This window comes from Amblyraja radiata, chromosome 26 (genome assembly GCF_010909765.2).
Source record: "Amblyraja radiata isolate CabotCenter1 chromosome 26, sAmbRad1.1.pri, whole genome shotgun sequence".
Taxonomy (NCBI): domain Eukaryota; kingdom Metazoa; phylum Chordata; class Chondrichthyes; order Rajiformes; family Rajidae; genus Amblyraja; species Amblyraja radiata.
In genome coordinates this window covers 16535362-16554688 of record NC_045981.1, presented here as the reverse complement: position 1 = coordinate 16554688, position 19327 = coordinate 16535362, and the positions used below count along the sequence as shown (strand labels likewise).

The 19327-nt window shown below is 43.9% G+C and overlaps 1 protein-coding gene across 5 annotated transcripts; it reads left to right on the top strand.

The window, feature by feature from the left end:
• The first annotated feature begins 4110 nt into the window (after nt 1-4110).
• LOC116987962 (centriolar coiled-coil protein of 110 kDa-like) lies at nt 4111-16703 on the top strand. 5 transcript variants are annotated; one of them, XM_033044321.1, is made up of 6 exons: nt 4111-4279; nt 7199-7420; nt 8819-8960; nt 11733-11891; nt 14781-15375; nt 15406-16703. In XM_033044321.1, exons 3-6 carry the CDS (start codon nt 8820-8822, stop codon nt 16302-16304), a joined length of 1794 nt encoding a protein of 597 aa, XP_032900212.1. In that variant the 5' UTR covers nt 4111-4279; nt 7199-7420; nt 8819; the 3' UTR covers nt 16305-16703. The 5 variants fall into 5 exon arrangements, with proteins under 5 accessions (XP_032900212.1, XP_032900210.1, XP_032900208.1 ...); XM_033044319.1 differs by having other exon boundaries at nt 7207-7420; nt 14781-16703; XM_033044317.1 differs by having other exon boundaries at nt 14781-16703.
• Nucleotides 16704-19327: the final 2624 nt, after the last annotated feature.

The window sequence follows — 19327 nt, the reverse complement described above, 5'->3', positions numbered from 1 at the left end:
TTTTGCTGATATACAATATAGAACAGTACAGCATGGGCATAGACTCTTTGACCCCCAATGTCTGTGCTGAACATAATGCTAAGTTAATCTCCTCTGCCTGCAAATGATCCATCTCGCTCCATTCCCTGCATGTCCATGTGTCTTTTTTAAAAGCCTCTTAAATGCCACTATCATATTTGCTTCCACCACACCTGGCAGAGATCACATTATAAACAAAAACTTTTAATGTATTTTATGTGCATGGAAAAAAATATAACATTAAATTTGCATTATATTTACCTATGTAAGAAAATGTAGTTCTGGTTCGGATTTGCCAAGGAATTCCACTCAAGATTTCCCAAGTAACAATTGAAAAATTCCAATCTAGTAAGCTGGATGGTTAGACACAAAATGCTGGAGTGACTCAGCGGGTGAGGCAGCATCTCTGGAGAGAAGGAATGGGCGATGTTTCGGGTCGAGACCCTTCTTCAGACTTCAATTTAAACCAGCATCTGCAGTTCTTTCTTACACATGCTGGACGGTTAAATGTATTATGCTAAAATTTATTGATGTATTAAAAATCAACATTTAAGACAAGTGCTTTTTAAATAAAATGATTAAACTATTGTAGAGCCCCGAAATGATGGCTATTTCTTTGTGCGTGCTGGATTATGCACGTAGCATCAGAGGATAAAACACCTTAGATTTCACCTTGGTAGAAGATCGCATTCAATATAAAGTCAAACAAATAAAGATATTTATGAAAAAGTCACATTTGGAGATGAAGGAAGAAAGAATAAATTGGGGCTTTTAGTAAGACAACAAAACATATTGAGCTATTAAAGAGACCATCATTTACATTACAATTCTATCATCTACAAATACTTGCTTGCTATTTAAACCAAACTTTTTAAAGTACAAATCCCTAGATTAGATTCCTTAATATATTTTATTGAGTAAAGAGCATGTAACCACAACATATTTGTCTGTTGCTAAACACAAAATGCTGGAGGAACTCAGCCGGTCAGGCATCTGTTGAGGGTACACAAAAATGCTGGAGAAACTCAGCAGGTGCAGCAGCATCTATGGAGCGAAGGAAATAGGCAAAGTTTCGGGCCGAAACGTTGCCTATTTCCTTCGCTCCATAGATGCTGCTGCACCCGCTGAGTTTCTCCAGCATTTTTGTGTACCTTCGATTTTCCAGCATCTGCAGTTCCTTCTTAAGCATCTGTTGAGGGAATTGGACAGATGATGTTTCGGGTTGGGACCCTTCAGGGTTCCCTCCTGAAACGTCGCCTTCCCATTCCCTCCACAGATTCTGACTGTCCCACTGAGTTCCTGCATCCATTCTAGAGTCCAGGGTGCTAGAAATGTTACAGATCTAGAATTCACTCTACAGCAGGACAGTTGATTTAAAGAACGTTTTCACAGAACGAGTGTGTGGAGTAATGAAAAATGCCATTGCAGGTTAATGTGTGATATATATGAATGGGACTTTGCAGGTTAACCATGCATATATATCCCACATTATATATATATAATGAAGGTAATGAAGCTCAAAGAAGATAAATAGCAAAGGAGAGATATTGAACAGTGAGAAACGATGCAAATATATCACAGAGACCGGCAATATTTGTTTCAAAACGAGAAGCAACTAGTGTGCATACTCTGCCTTCTTCCCTGTACATGTGGTGCTGCGGTCTTCCCTGCAACAGATGGCAGTCTACACTCAAGGCACTTGCAGTGCTAAGGACATGCATCAAACGTTGCAACTCCCAGCAGCCGCTAGGGCAAATGGAAACTCTGGAGTGGATTAATGGGCTGCACGATAGTGCCAATCTAAATGTGGAAGATGTACAAATTCATTATGTCAGCAAGGTTATGAAATTATCGACATATACATAATGAGATTATGTTGCTTGGATTAGAGTAGCCGCTAGAAGGAGAAGTTGGCTGGAGAAATTTGGATTGCTTTAAGAGTTAAGAGCATTTAATTGTCATAGGCACCAGAAACAGAGCAGTGAAATTCTTACTTGTTGCAGATCTTACAAGCACATTAATACCACTACACAACGAATATATATACAATAAAGAATAATACAATAAATTATCAGTAATACTGGGAACTGTACTATATCAGGAAGTCTTGATGCAGCTCTCTGGGAATTTGGTTAGGCCCCATTTGGAGTATTGTGAGCAGTTTTGGTCGACCCATTAGAGGAAAGATGTGAAGCTTTGGAGAGGATGCAGAGGAGGTTTACCAGAATGCTGCCAGGATTAGAGAGTTTCAGCTACTGGGAGAGGTTGGATAGACGGATTGTTTTCTCTTGAACATCAGAAGTTGAGGGGAGACTTGATAGAAGTATATAAAATTATGAGAAACATAGATCGGGCAGACAGTCGGAACTTTTTCCCCCAGGGTTGAAATGTCCAACACTAGAGGGCAGAGATCTAAGGTGAGAGGGGGAAAGTTTAATGGCAATTTTTTTCTACACAGAGAGTAGTGGGAGCCTGGAGCGCTTTGCCAGGGGTGGCAGATACGATAGTGGTGTATTAGAGGCTTTTAGATATGCACATGAAAGTGCATGGATCATGTACAGGCAGATGAGATTACTTTAGTGTGACTTCATGTTCAAACAAACATTGTGGGCTAAAGGACCCATTCCTGTACTCTACTGTTCTATAGGAGTTAGATGTGGCCCTTGTGGCTAATGGGATCAGGGGGTATGGAGAGAAGGCAGGTACAGGATACTGGGTTGGATGATCAGCAATGATCATATTGAATGGCAGTGCAGGCTCGAAGGGCCGAATGGCCTACTCCTGCACCTATTTTCTATGTTTCTATGTTTCTATATCTATGTTCATGTCTATGCTTCAGTGCAAGTATGCAGTGCAATACTTATACAAATTTGACAGTAAATTGTTGCTGAGGTAGGGTTGTGGTTAGTGTTGCGCAGTGTGGTTCAATATTCTGTTGGTTGATGGGAGAAGTTGCCTCGGAATAATGGTTCTCAGGCTTTTGTACCTTCTTCTTGATGGTAGTTAATGAGATGAGGGCATGGGCAGGGTGGTGTGGGGCTTGGATGATATCGGCTTCCTTTTTGAAGCAATGCTTCCTACAGATCCCTTTGATGGTGGGGATGTCAATATCAATGATGGACCAGGCAATTTCCACCATTTTTTGCTGCCTCCTACATTCTCGGGCATCAGGCTGTGATGCAACCAGTGGAAAGACTATACATGATTACAATCAAACCATCCACAGTGTACAGATACAGGAGAAAGGGAATAATGTTTAGTGCAAGATAAAGTCCAGTAAAGTCTGATAAAGGAAACGCATAGGGTCTCCAACGAGATAGATGGTAGGTCAGGACTGCTCTCTAGTTGGTGATTGGGTGGTGTCTGATCAGTTGCATGATAACAGCTGGGCAGAAACTTTCCCTGAACCTGGAGATATGTGTTTTCACACTTTTGTACCTCCTGCCTGATAGGAGAGGGGATAATAGGGAGTGACCGGGGTTAGACACATCCTTGATTATGCTGGTGGCCTTGCCGAATCAGCGTGAAGTGTCAATGGAGTTAATAGAAGGGAGGTTGGTTTGCATGAGGGTCTGGGCTGCGTACACAACCCTCTACAATTCCTGTAGAAAGGAACCGCAGATGCTGGTTTAAACTGAAGATAGACACAAAAAACTGGCTTTCTTCAGTCTGAAGAAGGGTCTCGACCCGAAACATCGCCCATTCCTTCTCTCCAGAGATGCTGCCTGGCCTGCTGAGTTACTTCCAGCATTTTGTGTCTATCTTCTCTACAATTTCTTGAGGTTTTACACTGCGCTGTTCCCAAACCGTGCTGTGATGCATCCCGATAAAATGCACATCTGTAAATTTTTTCTCAGCCTTCTCAGTTTTAGCTTGAACCCCCAGCCTGTTAATTCCCCCCCCCCCCCCCCCCCACACAGCGCTGCAGCCATCAAGGCAACTGTACATAAACAATTTGAGGGAGCTGAGAAGCAAAGATTATAGTATCTTTGCTGAGAAGTCGATGCCTTTACCCGAGTGAGTGAATCCCGTCCTGTTGTGTTACGCTCCGGCTCCAGAGATTGCAGGCGGTCTGGGCTGAGGGGCGGGCGGGTGGTCTGGTGCGCTCAGCTCAGCTCAGCTCAGCTCCGGGACTGAATTCGGGTTGTGTTGGGGAATGATTCGTGACTCCACCTGCCTGGTTTTAAACTGCACATCCGCCTAACCCGGTGGGCCGGAGGAGAAGGAGTAAAGCCGTGCATTTCTCAGGAGTGCATGCAAGGTCTGTAACCCTGCAGCTGACAGTAAGCCATCACCCTCCAGTGCAACACAACATCCTCCCAACACCCACATTGCATCTTGTAATTTTGGCTGCAATGCACAAACTTAACCCCACAAGCAAAACACTGAAAGAAAAGGCAATAATCGTTGCCCAGGCTGGAGCTGGTAACTGGTGTATCTCAGCCTTTTCTATTTCCCTTTGAAACCCCCACTCTGAACAACAAGACCTGGCTGGACTCTCCCCTAAGCTAAAACAAGCTCTACATCTTGTACCCTAGCTCACATCTGGGCCTATTCATCCATCCGTCCCTCCCCTCCCCTCTTGAGCTCGCACTGACTCTTGATAGCTCTCTTCCATGTGGAACATTAATTAAAACAAATTCTCATCCATGGTTTTAAACTCCTCTAGGCCTCATCTTTCTTCTCAACCCCCTCATCTCCAGCATCTCTTACAGCCTTCGTGCTCATCCTGATTTTTAAAAGCTGCAATATTGCCAGATGTGCCTTCAGCTTGCAAGGATCCACTATCAGGCATTCATGCACTAGGCCTGCCTGGTTCACATCTTTCTCCAATTCCAAATAGCATACCCATTGCATCCAGGGTAATTCCCCATCCGTCACGATGTGATTTCTTAATATCCTGGAGTAGGATGCTGATTCTGCAGCTTCAGCAGTTCCTCAGTATGTTCTGCACCTTCCTTCGCCAACTGAGATTTTGATCTTACACCTGACTCGCTGATTTGTAGGGCAATGCCAAATTTCGATAAAGTTCCATAAAGAGCCCTGGGTCATTTTGCGGTGTTGAAGAAACAGTTAGCAGTGCTGAGAGGTTGCTAGATTTGACGGTCAGACTGGAGAGAGTCTGGGTGAAAGATGAGCCACTGTTTCTCGAGGACTAGAGTCGATGAGGTTCTCGCCTATCTGGGCCACAGCCAGGCTCAGGAGCTCACCGAAGCACCCATGGAGTTGTTGCCTCACAAGCAGTCACAGGGAGAACGTGCAAACTCCGCGCAGACAGCAGCCGAGGTCAGGATTAAACCCGGGTCTCTAACTCTGTGAGGCAGCAGCTACGCCACCGTGCCACTAATTCTCGAAGGAGTAATTTCCAGACAGACAACACTCCCACAGGGTAGACACAACATGCTGGAGTAACTCAGCGGGACAGGCAGCATCTCTGGAGAGAAGGAATGGGCGATGTTTCGGGTCGAGACCCTTCTTCAGACTGAAGAAAGCCAGTTTTTTGTGTCTATCTTCAGTTTAAACCAGCATCTGCGGTTCCTTTCTACAGGAATTGTAGAGAGTTGTGTACGCAGCCCAGACCCTCATGCAGACCAACCTCCCTTCTATTAACTCCATTGACACTTCACGCTGATTCGGCAAGGCCACCAGCATAATCAAGGATGTGTCTAACCCCGGTCACTCCCCTATTCTCTGGAGAGAAGGAATGGGTGACGTTTCACGTCGAGACCCTTCTTCGGACTCAAGTCTCGACCCGAAACATCACCCATCTCTCCAGAGCTGCTGCTGTCCCGCTGATTTGCTCCAGCAGTGTCTATCTTCGATTTAAACCAGCACCTGCAATTCTTTCCTACATATAGTGTAGATGAGGCACTGTGGTCTGCATGGGCAAGTTGGGCTGAAGGGGCCTGTTTCTATGCTGTAACTCTATGACTATAACTCTTGATGTCTTCACTGCTGTCACAACTGAAGTCACGGTTAAAATAAAGCAGAAAATTATCCACAGCATCAGCTCGTGACACATCTTTATTTTTAAGTGAGAGTTTTGTATTTATCAGTATGTTTCTTGGGTATTAAAACTACCCTAATGATATTCTCATAATGGATCTCCAAAAATTAATAATCGGTGATATCTTCTATATTACTAAATCTCTGTTCTTGACCGCTTTTGGCCTTCTGTGCTGCGATTTCTGAGAGAACTCCGCCACCTACGGCCGTCATTTTTGGCCACCTCGCTCAGAGCCCCCCTCCGCCGCATGTGTGCCGAGGATTTTTCCCGTAGATGAAAAATGACAGAGATATTAATGTTTTTACAAAATTCCCCATTCTCTCTGCTGCCCCGGATGGAGGGAGGGGGGGAGGGACTATAAAACCAGGAAGTGAAGTGGTGTGCCTCAATCAGTCTCTGCAAGTGGTGTGCCGCAATCAGTCTCTGCAAGTGGTGTGCCGCAATCAGTCTCTGCAAGTGGTGTGCCTCAATCAGTCTCTGCAGAAAGACGCAGCATGGAAATAGACCCTTTGGCCCACCGAGGTCACGCCGACCATTGATCACCCGTTCACACCAGGTCGATGCTATCCCACTTTTGCATCCATTCTCTTAACGCCACGGACATTTGACAAAGGCCATTCACCTACAAACCGGAACGCCTTTGGCTGCTGCTGGGCTGCCTCTTCTTGGAGGAGCAATTTCCAGATAGGCAACTCTCCTGCAAGGTCGTTCTCACTGGCATTTGAGACCTTACAAACATTCAAGTGACACTCAGGCAGACATCCATACTGTTGTCACAGCCAAAGTCAGGTTCAAATATATACAGATCATGTTGGATATACTCAGTAGGTCCGGCCCCATTTTTGGGAAGAGAACCCGGGCGCACAGTGGTAGAGTTGTTGCCTTACAGCGCCGGAGACCCGGGTTCGATCCTGACTATGGGTGCTGTCTGTATGGAGTTTGTATGTTCTTCCTGTGACCTGCGTGGATTTTCTCCGGGTGCTCCAGTTTCCTCCCACACTCCAACGACGTACAGGTTTGTAGGTTAATTGGCTTTGATAAAATGGTAAAATTGTACCTAGTGTGTAGGATAATGTTAGTGTGCGGGGATCGCTGGTTGGCATGGACTCGGTGGGCCGAAGGGCCTGTTTCCATGTTGGATGTCAAAACTAAACTGAATTAAACCTGTGTTAGTGTTTCAGGTGGAAAGCCTATGTCAGAGCCATCAAGATTACCCTTGTCTCTCGACATCTTAATCTCCGGATGTGACAGCACTAACGTACGGCGCATGTCACAATCTGTTGCTCATTGCTTCTGATACACACTGCTTCTTAAGACCATACCTCACCCTCATCAGTCCACAGGCACAGACAGACCAGTCCTGGACATTTGCTGCAAATGCAGACTTCCTGCAAGGTAATCTTTCGAATGATTTCTCTTAAATGTCATACAAAAAACAAAACATCTCTGCCTCTAATAACTTCTGAGCAGCTATTAGTGGATGAGATTGGATTCAAACTACCATGCTATGGATGAACTGTCATAGCCCGCCAGGTAAGATTGGCTGCGCAGGTTAGGTACTGAAAGATGTTTAATTGCATTTGGAAACATCCCAGATAAAGTCAGTACTTTCACCAAGGGGAAATGTTCTGTGTAGTTTATTGTCACGTGTACCGAGGTTCAGTGAAAAGCTTTAAGGTGAAAAGGTACCCTCTCTTGTGAGAGGGAGGTGCCCATTTTACATCTGAGGAGACCACAGGGTGGCACAGTGGTGCAGCAGGAGTCTACATGTTCTCTGTGACCTTATGGGTTTCCTCCGGGTGCTCCAATTTCTTCCCACATCCTAAAGACATAAGGTGTTGAGTTGTATAGTTAATTTGTTCTAGTGAAGGCAGGTGAGGGGGGGGGGGGTGGGGAGAGAGAATCAGGAGGATCTTGATGGATAGGTGAGGGAGAACAGGTTACTGGAAAATAAATGGAGGTACAGGATTTATTAGAATACCACGAGAGCCAGCATAGACTCGATGGGTTGAATGGTTTTCTTCAAAAGAGTCATACAGAGTGGGGTCAGGCCCTTCGGCCCAACTTGCCCACGCCGGCCAACATGTCCCATCTACACTAGTCTCACAGTGCGTTTGTCCCATATCCCTTTAAACTTGCCCTATCCATGAAACTAATTGCTTCTTGAACGTTGCGATAGTCCCTGCCTCAACCACCTCCTCAGCAGCTCGTTCCATAAACCCACCACCCTTTGCGTGGAAAAAATTACCCCTCAGATTCCTATAAAATCTTTCCTCCTTCACCTTAAACCTATGCCTTCAGTGTTGTAAGAAAATATCAATTGGGATAAAAATGAATAAGAGTGATGTCAGGCTTTGCATGAAATCACATTTAGCATTCTCGAAAAATGGATTTGATTGATAATTTTCAAGACGTACTTTTCCAAAAATTATTATATGTTTTATAAAGGGTATTATTATAAAGGGTGTTATTATATATAGGGTAATGATGTTGCTTTTTCCTGCCCCTCCCCTTGATGCCACCAGCAAATTTAATCTACACCATGATAGACACAAAACGCTGGAGTAACTCAGCAGGACAGGCAGCATCTCTGGAGAGAAGGAATGGGTAACGTTTTGGGTCGACAGCCTTCTTCAGACATCTTTAGTCTCGACCCGAAACGTCACCCATTCCTGCTCTCCAGAGATGCTGCCTGTCCCGCTGAGTTAATCCAGCTTTTTGTGTCTGTCTTTGGGGTAAACCAGCATCTGCAGTTCCTTCCTACACTTAATATACGCCATATTCTTTGTGCAGAATGGAGAGCTATGAAGAGTTCTGCAAGGCTCACCTTGCTCAGATCCAATGCAAGGTCAAGATGGAGCAACGTTCTCTGCCGGCATCGAACCCCAGAGGCTCTTTGATTCGGTTTCACGGTGTTGCTGTTCTTTCACCATTGGCAAGTGATCATGGCCTTGCCACGAGGTCCAATTAGTTCCTTGTGCTTTTCGTGTATTAAATCAGATGTCTTCAGAAATGTTCATTGATTGCAGTGTTTTTTACCCTAAAATGATAACGAATAACTAGAAAGGCACAAAGTGCTGGAGTAACTCAGTGGGTCAGGCAGCATTTCTGGAGAACATGGGTAGGTGACGTTTCGGGTCGGGACCTTTCTTCAGACTCATTGCAAGGAGGGGGCGGGAACGAAAGCTGGAAAAGAGGGGAAACAGCACAGTGCATGGCCGGTGATAGGAGTTCTATAAAGTGAACCATCAGGTGGCGCGATGCTCTGTCCTGCCCCTCCTCTTTTCCATTCCCCTGCAAACTGTCTGAGGAAGGGTCCTGACCGGCCCGGCATGGTGGCGCAGTGGTAGAGTTGCTGCCTTACAGTGCCAGAGACCCAAGTTCGATCATGACTACGGGTGCTGTCTGTATGGAGTTTGTGCGTTCTTCCCGTGACCTTCGTGGGTTTTCTCCGGGAGCTCCAGTTTCTTCCCACACTCATAAGACGTACAAGTTTGAAGGCTAAGGTACACAAAATTGCTGGGGAAACTCAGCGGGTGCAGCAGCATCTATGGAGCAAAGGAAATAGGCGACGTTTCGGGCCAAAACCCTTCTTCGGTCTGAAGAAGGGTTTCGGCCCGAAACATCGCCTATTTCCTTTGCTCCATAGATGCTGCTGCACCCGCTGAGTTTCCCCAGCAATTTTGTGTACCTTCGATCTTCCAACATCTGCAGTTCCTTTTTGAACAAGTTTGAAGGCTAATTGGCTTGGTATAATTGTAAGTTCACCCTACTGTGTGTAGGATAGCGTAAGTGTACGGGGATCACTGGTCGGCGCAGACTTACGTTGTATTTCTAAACTGTAAACTAAACTAAAGGGTTCCGACCCAAAACATCACCTATCCGTGTTCTCCACAGATACTGCCTGAGTTACTACAGCATTTTGTGACTTTCTTTGGTATAAACCAGCACCTGCAGTTCCTTGTTATTACATGAATAGCAAGAACTTTGAAATAAAACAAATCTGTCAATTTATTTAAAAATTTAAAGATGCAGTAATTTTCCATTACTTACTGTGGGGAATGTGTATGAATATTCTGTGCCGGTCCAGACTTGGGCAGGGAGAGATACCCCGTTTATTTCAAAGGAGATTTTCCATTTATACTTTCCGCCTTCCTTAATATCTGTCAGGATTATCACACAGGTCATTTACGTGATCGTTCTGGTTTGGTATCTACGTCAAAGACTGGTGGAGCTACTGCCTAACAACGGCATAGACCCGTGTTCGATTCCGAACTTGGATGCTGTCTGTGTGGAGTTTGCGTGTCTTCCCTGTGACCGCATGGATTTCTTCTGGATGTTCTTGCTTCCTCAAACATCCCAAAAGACGCGTGGGTTTGTAAATTAATTGTAAATTGCCCCCTATGTGCGTCGGGTAAGTGGGATAACATAGAACTAGTGTGAACAGATGATTGATGATCAGCGTGGACCCGATGGGCCGAAGGGCCTGTTCTCATGCTGCATCTTTCAATCAAATCAAAGAAACTACAATCAATTGATATTTTGCTAATTCGATTTATAATTCAACAAGTCCTTTAAGTTCTTTTAACATTTACTTTCAAGCTTTTAATAATTTTTGAATGTCTAAAATATTCAGTCACGTGTGAAACGTTTCACTGCTTGAACAGTCTTGGTTGGTTTTAATCACCTTTTTTTGTGAATGATGATGGGAAGATGATGTTAGATGGTGCAAGACCTGCTGAGAGAGCTAACAGCCTCTGAACTGCGACTGTTGAATGTCTGACTGGTGAGAATTAAATGATAGAAATGACCTCTGTTGATCCGGCAAAACAGATACTACGGCAAGGTTCCGCAACCTAGGGTGCCGGAAATTGGGTATGGTGGACCTGTATACATAAATACAACACAAGCACAAAAGGTAGAGCGAGGAGAAAGGAACAAAAGTGCAGAAAATAGTTCTCAGCGTTATAGTGTAACTGTTTTCAGCTCTCCCAGCTGAACCACTGTGCTGCCCATTATCCTGAGTATATTTTTGTACATGACAATAAAAATAAGTAATAATCTTTTGGGCCAATCATTAGTATGGAGAGTGTGTTCTACAGATACAGTGCAGGGCTGCATCACAGCTCGGTTCAGGAATCACTTTGCCCAAGACTGCAAAAAATTGCAAAGAGTTGTTGAAGTAGCCCAGTCCGTCACACAGTCCAGACTCCCCACCATTGACTCCATGTACATTTCTCGCTGCTTCAGCAAAGGACCTTTGCCAAACCGGTCATTCCTTTTCTTCCCAGAATCCGTCGGGCAGAAGGTACGGAAGCGTGAAAGCGCGCATCATCAGACTCAGCAGCAGCTCCTACCTCTGTGATCAGGCTTCTGAACGACCCTTCCATAAGCTAGAGTCAATGTCTGGATTCTCCAACCTATCTCATTGCAGACTGTATCCTGGCTTGCGGAAGGACCGGTCAGAAAATGATTACCTCCCACATCCCAAAGGTATACAGATCGGCAGCTTAATTGGTCAGTGTATATGGCCTCTCATGTTTAGGCAGAGGGTAGGAAATGTGGGAGTTAATGCAGATCTCGAGTGAATTGGTTACATGAAGAATTAGTGGGGAATTGGGCACAAGCTCAATGCGCCTTTTATGTCACAAGGAGATATTAAATACTGTGCAAAAAACATTCATCAAATGATAAGGATTCTTTTCAGCTTTCCTCAAAACAAAGGGAAGAGATACGTGAATTGAAAGCCAGGAGCTCCTGTAAAATCTCAAACGAGAAACTGCCTGAAATACGAAGAAGTACATCATTACTGAATGTGGACGGACCATTGAACAAGGAAGCATGCAACCTGCTCCATAGATTGCTGGTGAGGACTTTGTTTTTTAAATTAACTGGGTAGAAAGAAGGGACATTAGCAATGTCTGTAATGACATTTGTAAAGACAGTGAAACACAAAACACTGCAAAAGCAGGACATGTATGCAAAACACAATTAGAGAACAAGTCCATGGTAATGCAAGAGGTGATCCATAGTAGTCCAAACCCGAGGTAGGATGAGGGTGGTGCAGTTTAGTTTATTGATTGATTTGATTTGATTATACCTTTAATAATCCTTTACAGGAAATTACAGTGCCACGACAGCTTCAAGACAGACATAACACCACACATTTCCTCAAATGGCTTCCATACTTAACAAGTTAAAATACAAGTTAAAATACAATTAATTTAAAAAAAAGTGCAGTTATTTATGCGCATTATATAACCTTATAGCAGCTGGTAAACAGGACTTCCTATGTCTCTCAGTTTTGCACATTGGTGCAATCAGCCTCTGACTGAAGATGCTGCTCTTGATCACCTTCAGGGCATGGAGTGGGTGAGTGGGGTTGGTCATTATTGAACCCAGTTTGTTCAGAGTTCTGGCCTCTGCCACCTGCTGGACCGTTCGTTGCTCAGCCCCGACCACTGAGCCGGCCTTCCTGATTAGCTTGTCCAGTCTGTTTTTGTCCGCTATACGGGCGCCATCTCCCCAACAGGCCACAGCAAAAAACAGAGCACTGGCCACCACTGAATGGTAGACACTGCACAGTAGGGGTTGGCAGATGTTAAATGACCTCAGCCTCCTTAAAAAATACAGTCGACTTTGTCCCTTCCTGTACACCGCCTCCATATGACACTTCCAGTTCAGCTCATTGTCAAGCTGCACCCCAAGGTACCTGTGGTTAGCGACCACCTCCACCTCAGTGCCCTTAATGGTGATCGGTGTTGCTTGAGTCCTCCTCCTCCCCCTCCTGAAGTCCACAACTATCTCCTTAGTTTTTTTGGTGTTAAGATGGAGGTTATTGTGTGCACTCCACTCCACAAAGTTACTTATTATGTCTCTGTATTCCTCCTCATTGCCCCCTTTAATGAGGCCGACAACAGCTGTATCATCCGAAAACTTCTGCAAAAAGCAGCTGTTGGTGTTATATTGGAGATCCGCTGTGTAGATGGTAAACAGGAACGGAGCCAGCACAGTTCCTTGTGGAGCCCCTGTGCTGCTCAAGATGGTGCCCGAGACACTGTTCTGTAGGCGCACGTACTGTGGTCTGAGGGAAAGGTAATCCAAACACCACAGTACCAGTGATGGATCTGTGAGCCTGATGTGTGCAGGGAAGGGCACAAAGTGCTGGAGTACCTCAGCGGGACAGGCAGCATCTCTGGTGAACTTGGATGGATGACATTCCTGAACTCTGAAGAAGGGCTCCGACCCGGAATGACACCTATCCATGTTCTCCAGGGATGCCGCCTGACCTGCTGAGTTCCACCAGCACTTTGTGTCCTTTTGTGCAAACCAGCATCTGCAGTTCCTTTTCTCCACACCTGAAATGTCACCCATTCCTCTCTCCAGTGATGCTGCCTGTACTGCTGAGTTACTCCAGCATTTTGTGTCTTATCTTCAGTGTAAACCAGCAGCTGCAGTTCCTTCCTACACACCTGGTTTCTACATGATGGCTGCAGGGAAGTAGCTTTTCCTGAACCCGCTGGTGTGGGGCGTAAGATCTTCTACCTCCTGGCCGATGGTAGCAGCGAGAAGGGGACATGGCCCAGATGTTGGGATCCTTAATGATAAATGCTGCCTCCTTGAGGCAACGCCTCTTGTAGATGCACTACGTTCGATGGTGTGGCATGGTATTAATGCTCTCCTAACACAGTCCCTCCCTTTATTTCCATTCCTTTCTGTGTAGGCTAATGTAACTGTAAAAAAACACATTTGTCGCCATTTATTTGAAAATAATTGACATGAAATCCACCCTAGAAATCTGAATGTGCAGGAAGGAACTGTAGATGCTGGTTTAAACCAAAGATCGACACAAAAAGCTGGAGTAACTCAGCGGGTCAGGCAGCATCTCTGGAGAGAAGGAATAGGTGAAGTTCCGGGTCGAGACGTCATCTCCAGAGATGCTGCCTGACCCGCTGAGTTACTCCAGCTTTTTGGGCCTATCATCGGAATCTGAAGACGTTGAACAGAACGTATAACAAAACATGTTTTGAATATTTTAAAAAAAAAATGTTAAATCATATCTCTTCCAGATAGAACATTTTAATTTCCCTCCCCAAGAGTAAGAAACTCTTTAGCACAGGTACATGCTTGGCCATTCAGGAGTGCTATTCCAGATTGGAGCTATAACTGAGTGTAGAAGTGACTAATAAAAGATTGGTTTTCAATTACTTGATTTAGCCACGCAAAGAGCCATTTATTGAGGAAATCAGGGAACATTATTTGATTCCAAGGATGCCCAACATGGCTGGTGTTAAAGAGATGATTAGTGTAAAACAATTGGAAAACCTTAACCACAGTGCAAATAAACCTCAGGAGTCTCCAATTGTTTGAGCCCAATTTTACCGAATAGTGAAAGGCCTGGATAGAGTGGATGTGAAGATGTTTCCACTAGTGTGAGAGTCTAGGAGCAGAGGCCATAGTCTCAGTATAAAAGGACGTACCTTTAGAAAGGAGACGAGGAGGAATTTCTTTAGAGGGTGGTAAATCTGTGGAATTTATTGCCACAGACGGCTGTGGAGGCCAAGCTAATGGATATTTTCACGGTGGAGATTGATAGGTTTTTGATTAGTATGGGTGTCAAGCGTTATGGGGAGAAGGCCTGAGAATGGGATCAATAGGGAAAGCTAGATCAGCCATGATTGCATGGCGACGTAGACTTAATGGGCTGAATGGCCTAATTCAACGCCTATAACTTATGAACATGGATTTTAAACAGGTCACTGATGAGATTGGAGAAACACGCTCAACAAACCTTGAGGGAGCTCCCGTGTCTGCAGGGATGGCCTCCGATGTGTTTAATGAAAGATCTGATACTTCAAATCACCACAACAGTTCTTGCCTGGATCGCCTCGTGAGGAATAATCCGAGGGTCAACAGTTGCATGAATAATGGTCGAAAACCAGATGACTTTCCGAGGGCAGCCATCCATACTCTTCAAAATGCCACCACCCCTAAAATAATTGTCACAACAAAGCACAAAGCAGCCAATTCTACCAAGATGCAGGAACGCGATCGTCAGGTCTGGAGTGATGATGCCACAGAGATAATGAGGGACAACGAAAGTCATGGCACTGCATTAGATTTCTTCCATCTTCCAACCGAGGAGACTATCCTGAGAGGGGATCCAACTTCTCAAACAATCGCACCGAGCCTACAGATCCTATTGAAAAAGTCCAGGGAGTATCGAGATAGGCAGAGACAACAAAAATTGCTGAAGAACTTGCATTTCAAAGGCGATGCAGAAAACCTTTTCGATAAGGAAAATCATTTATGTGCGAGAAAAGCTGGCAAAGGCACCAGGGAGAGAAGGACTGGTTTCGGAAAAGCTAAACTGCCCGGCTCATTGTCAAACCTTGATCCAGCACTGCCAACGGTATCTTCGCTGCATTTCACATATTTTCCCAAACAGAACAACATTTCAGTCACTACTAATGTGAGCACGGCAAAAATAACTGAGTTGCTCCCTTATCTGAGTCCCACCTTATCTGAGGAGGAGAATAAAAATGACAAAATAGTTGATGTGGACCCATTATGTTCAAACTCTGGGGATCACGTTTCCCAGTCTCAGGAGGGGATGAACCAAATGTACAGAAGCCAGAATGGTGGTTTCATGATACCCAACCCACCACTGAGTGAAAGTCCAGTGTTGTCCAGAAAGTGGACCTGTTCATCACAGAGGCTGCTTGTAAATGCCCCAGTCAATGTGGGCAGTGAATTGTTTGAACAACAGAAGGACAATTGGTCAGATCCACCCACGGATCCACCAAAAATCAATGTGGCACAGAGGCAACGCATCAGTGAACTGGAAGTGAATCTGAATAGTCTGAAAGCTTTGATAACCGATTTGCAAACCACATTAACTTCATCCTGCAGTGTAGCAATGGACGAGCTGTCACTGAATGATGGAGCAACTCCACTGCAAATTGCAACGGAATCTTTGGGCATCAAATGCACATGGGATGATAATGGAACCGCTGATATTGTGGTAGCTGAATTATTGGGGAAGCAAGGAGATGATGATCAAAGTTCCCCATCAAGCGAGGAGTCAAATCTGCAAGCTGTTAGTTGTGTTCCTGTTGCATTTCAGGCCGATAATCCACAAGAATCCATCGTACAAGAAATACACTGCGAGGGAATGTCTGTACATTATTCCCATAAAGTATCTACACTTCCCACGGCAGGTCTAAGTCCAAATTTTCTTTCTAGTCACAAACAGAATAGCAAAGAATCCAACCATTAATAAGTCCTACGACATGGATATTCCATCTTCACTTTGGACAGAGGATGTAAACTTGAAGCAGAAGATGGATCATTCAAAACTATCAGTCACTCCAGAACGCGGACCAAACGTATTAGACCACAGCGTCAAAAGAAAATTAACGATGCACAGTGCCAGTGGTGACATGAACTGCAGCCTGTTGCTCCGATTCGAGACACTAAAATATAATTGCAACTCGAGTCTGAACTGAGAGGATAAAGAACAGTCGCATAATAAGGAGCATAAAGTCTACTCGCACTAAAGCGATTTTGATAAAACAGCCAAATGTTCTAATAATATTTTTTCTCAACTATTTAATGATGAATATTGTACTTTTGTAATGTACCATTAGGCTAATAAATTATTTAAAAATCGCCGCAATCCTTTGTTGTTACTGAAAGATTTTTAACCATGTGGAACAGTAGAGGTGCAGGCATCATATATTCTTGGTAATCCATAGCAAACCTCTTGCCTTGGTGTTACTTGGGGATGAGATCACGGCATGAGGTGATCCCTTTAATGCCTCTTGGATATATTCAGCAATCTGACATTCCCAGCAGGATAGACACAAAAAGCTGGAGTAACTCAGCGGGGCAGAAAACATCTCTGGAGAAAAGGAATAGGTGACGTTTCAGGTCGAGACCCTTCTTCAAGCTGAGAGTCAGGGGAATGGGAAACGAGAGATGCAGACAGTGATAGAGAGAGAGATGGAACAAATGAATGAAAGATAAGCAAAAGAGTAAAATAATCTTTGGTTTAAACCCAGCAGGATGTCAGGCTTGAAAAGAAGGCGTGGTTCTGAATTAGAATGATTATATTGCAACCTCTTGAGTGAATTTCTTCACCAGGGGCTTGTGATCGATAAATATATTCTTGTGTTCAGTAACATGTAGAGGACTCTAAAACTAGAGGGTATAGTCTTATGGTGGGAGTGGAGAGGTTTAAGAGGGACCTTTGTCATCCAAAGGGTAGTTTCTATCTGGAATGAGCTGCCAGAGGAAGCTGTAGTAGTAGATACAATTGTGGCTTTTGGAGGACATCTGGACATATATTTGGAGTGGGGAGGAGGTTTTGGCAATGTTAGGGGGATTTGGGCCAAACAGGCAAATAGGACTAGTCCAATATGCTAACATGGTTTGCATGGGAAAGATGGGCCAAAGGGTCTGTTTCCGTGCTGTGCTCCATGACTCTATCTGTTGGACTGTTTCCAGGTAATGAATACCCATTGCAAGTTGGCTTTCAAAAGTTAATCAATCGTTCATAATTAATAATTCCCCTTAATTGTAGGATGAATAGGTCTTTGAGAAGTCTGAAACATCAATGAAAACAGGTTTGAATGTGGACCCATTTACCCAGGGTAGGGGAATGAAAACCAAAAGTTTAAAGTGAGAGGGCAAGACACATTTGGAAAGTGGTGAAATCATTGGACAAAGTCAGCATGGATTTATGAAGGGTAAATCATGTCTGACGAATCTTATAGAATTTTTCGAGGATGTAACTAGTAGAGTGAATAAGGAAGAACCAGTGGATGTGTTATATCTGGACTTTCAGAAGGCTTTCGGCAAGGTCCCACATAAGAGATTGTGTTGTTGTTGCTGTTTTCTGTTATGTTTAATCATATCATATCACAGTGAAATCCTGACCTTGTACCATAGAAGACCTTTGAGCTATCTTTAATCAGACTTTATCGGACTTCAATGCTATATATTTGCACTAAATGGTATACCCTTTATCCTTCATCTATTTACTGTGGATAGTTTGATTGTATTCATATAGTCTTTTCTTTGAGTGGATCGCACGCAAACAAAAGCTTTTCACGGTACCTCAGTACACGAACAATAATATGAGTAAATCCAACTGAAGTATGTAATCTGTTTAATTATGTTCATTTATAAGCACATTTTTAATGTGACAATAAACCAAACTAAATATGACAATTAAAAGTAAAGTCAGTTCTAATTAGGTTGGAATATGCGATTGGTACAAAACTATTGCGATTTAAAAAAAATGTAACCCCGGAAAGTTGATGGTGTAGTTTAAGTGCAAACTGACCAGTCATAGAAACATAGAAAATAGGTGCAGGAGTAGGCCATTCGGCCCTTCGAGCCTGCACCGCCATTCAGTATGATCATGGCTGATCATCCAACTCAGTATCCTGTACCTGCCTTCTCTCCATACCCCCTGATCCCTTTAGCCACAAGGGCCACATCTAACTCCCTCTTAAATATAGCCTTAAATATAAGTCCTTCTCTCATTAAAGTAATTTTATTTAAAAAAGTTTGGGTTCTCGCCATCAGTGTGAATCTTGCTGATTGGCATGAAATATAGAGCTCAAACTTTGGTGAATTATTATTGAAATATTACTTAATAGAATTGCTCCACAAGATGTCACTCCATGCTTTTTGATAGCACAGCACTTAAACGGCAACTCATTAATGGTTAGAATAGTCGACACAAAAAAAAATGATAATAGCATTTAATGATTTTGTAGCGATACCTTTGGTCTGTTCTGCATGCTTGCAAACAAATGAATACAAAATCCTTTACATATACTGTAGCTTTTTCCCTTAAGGTGATTGAAATCGGAACCTATGCACGGCAAACTTGTGAGACAGTGTGTGGTGTCAAGTTCTCTTCTTCAATTCGCTTCCATTCACAAATGAGCATTTAGTCCTTGCACCAGTGGAATGTGTTTCTGCCTCAGTAACTCCTTAACAGCTCTGCATCTTATTTCATTTCAAACTTAATCAAAAGTCTCGTGAGGAAACCAGTATCTTTGCAGGGAGTGCTACCCAGGAATGTATAAAACCAGAGTAGGAACCAGGTCAATAAACGGAGGGATTGATGGAAAGGTGGAGATTGTGACAAGTAAGTTCGAAAGGAAAGTATATCTGAAAAGAAGATTAGAAAAATTATGAGAGGTATAAACAAGCCATGCGGTCAGAATAAAGTTAGACACAAAAATGCTGGAGTAACTCAGCGGCTCAGGCAGCATCTCTGGAAGG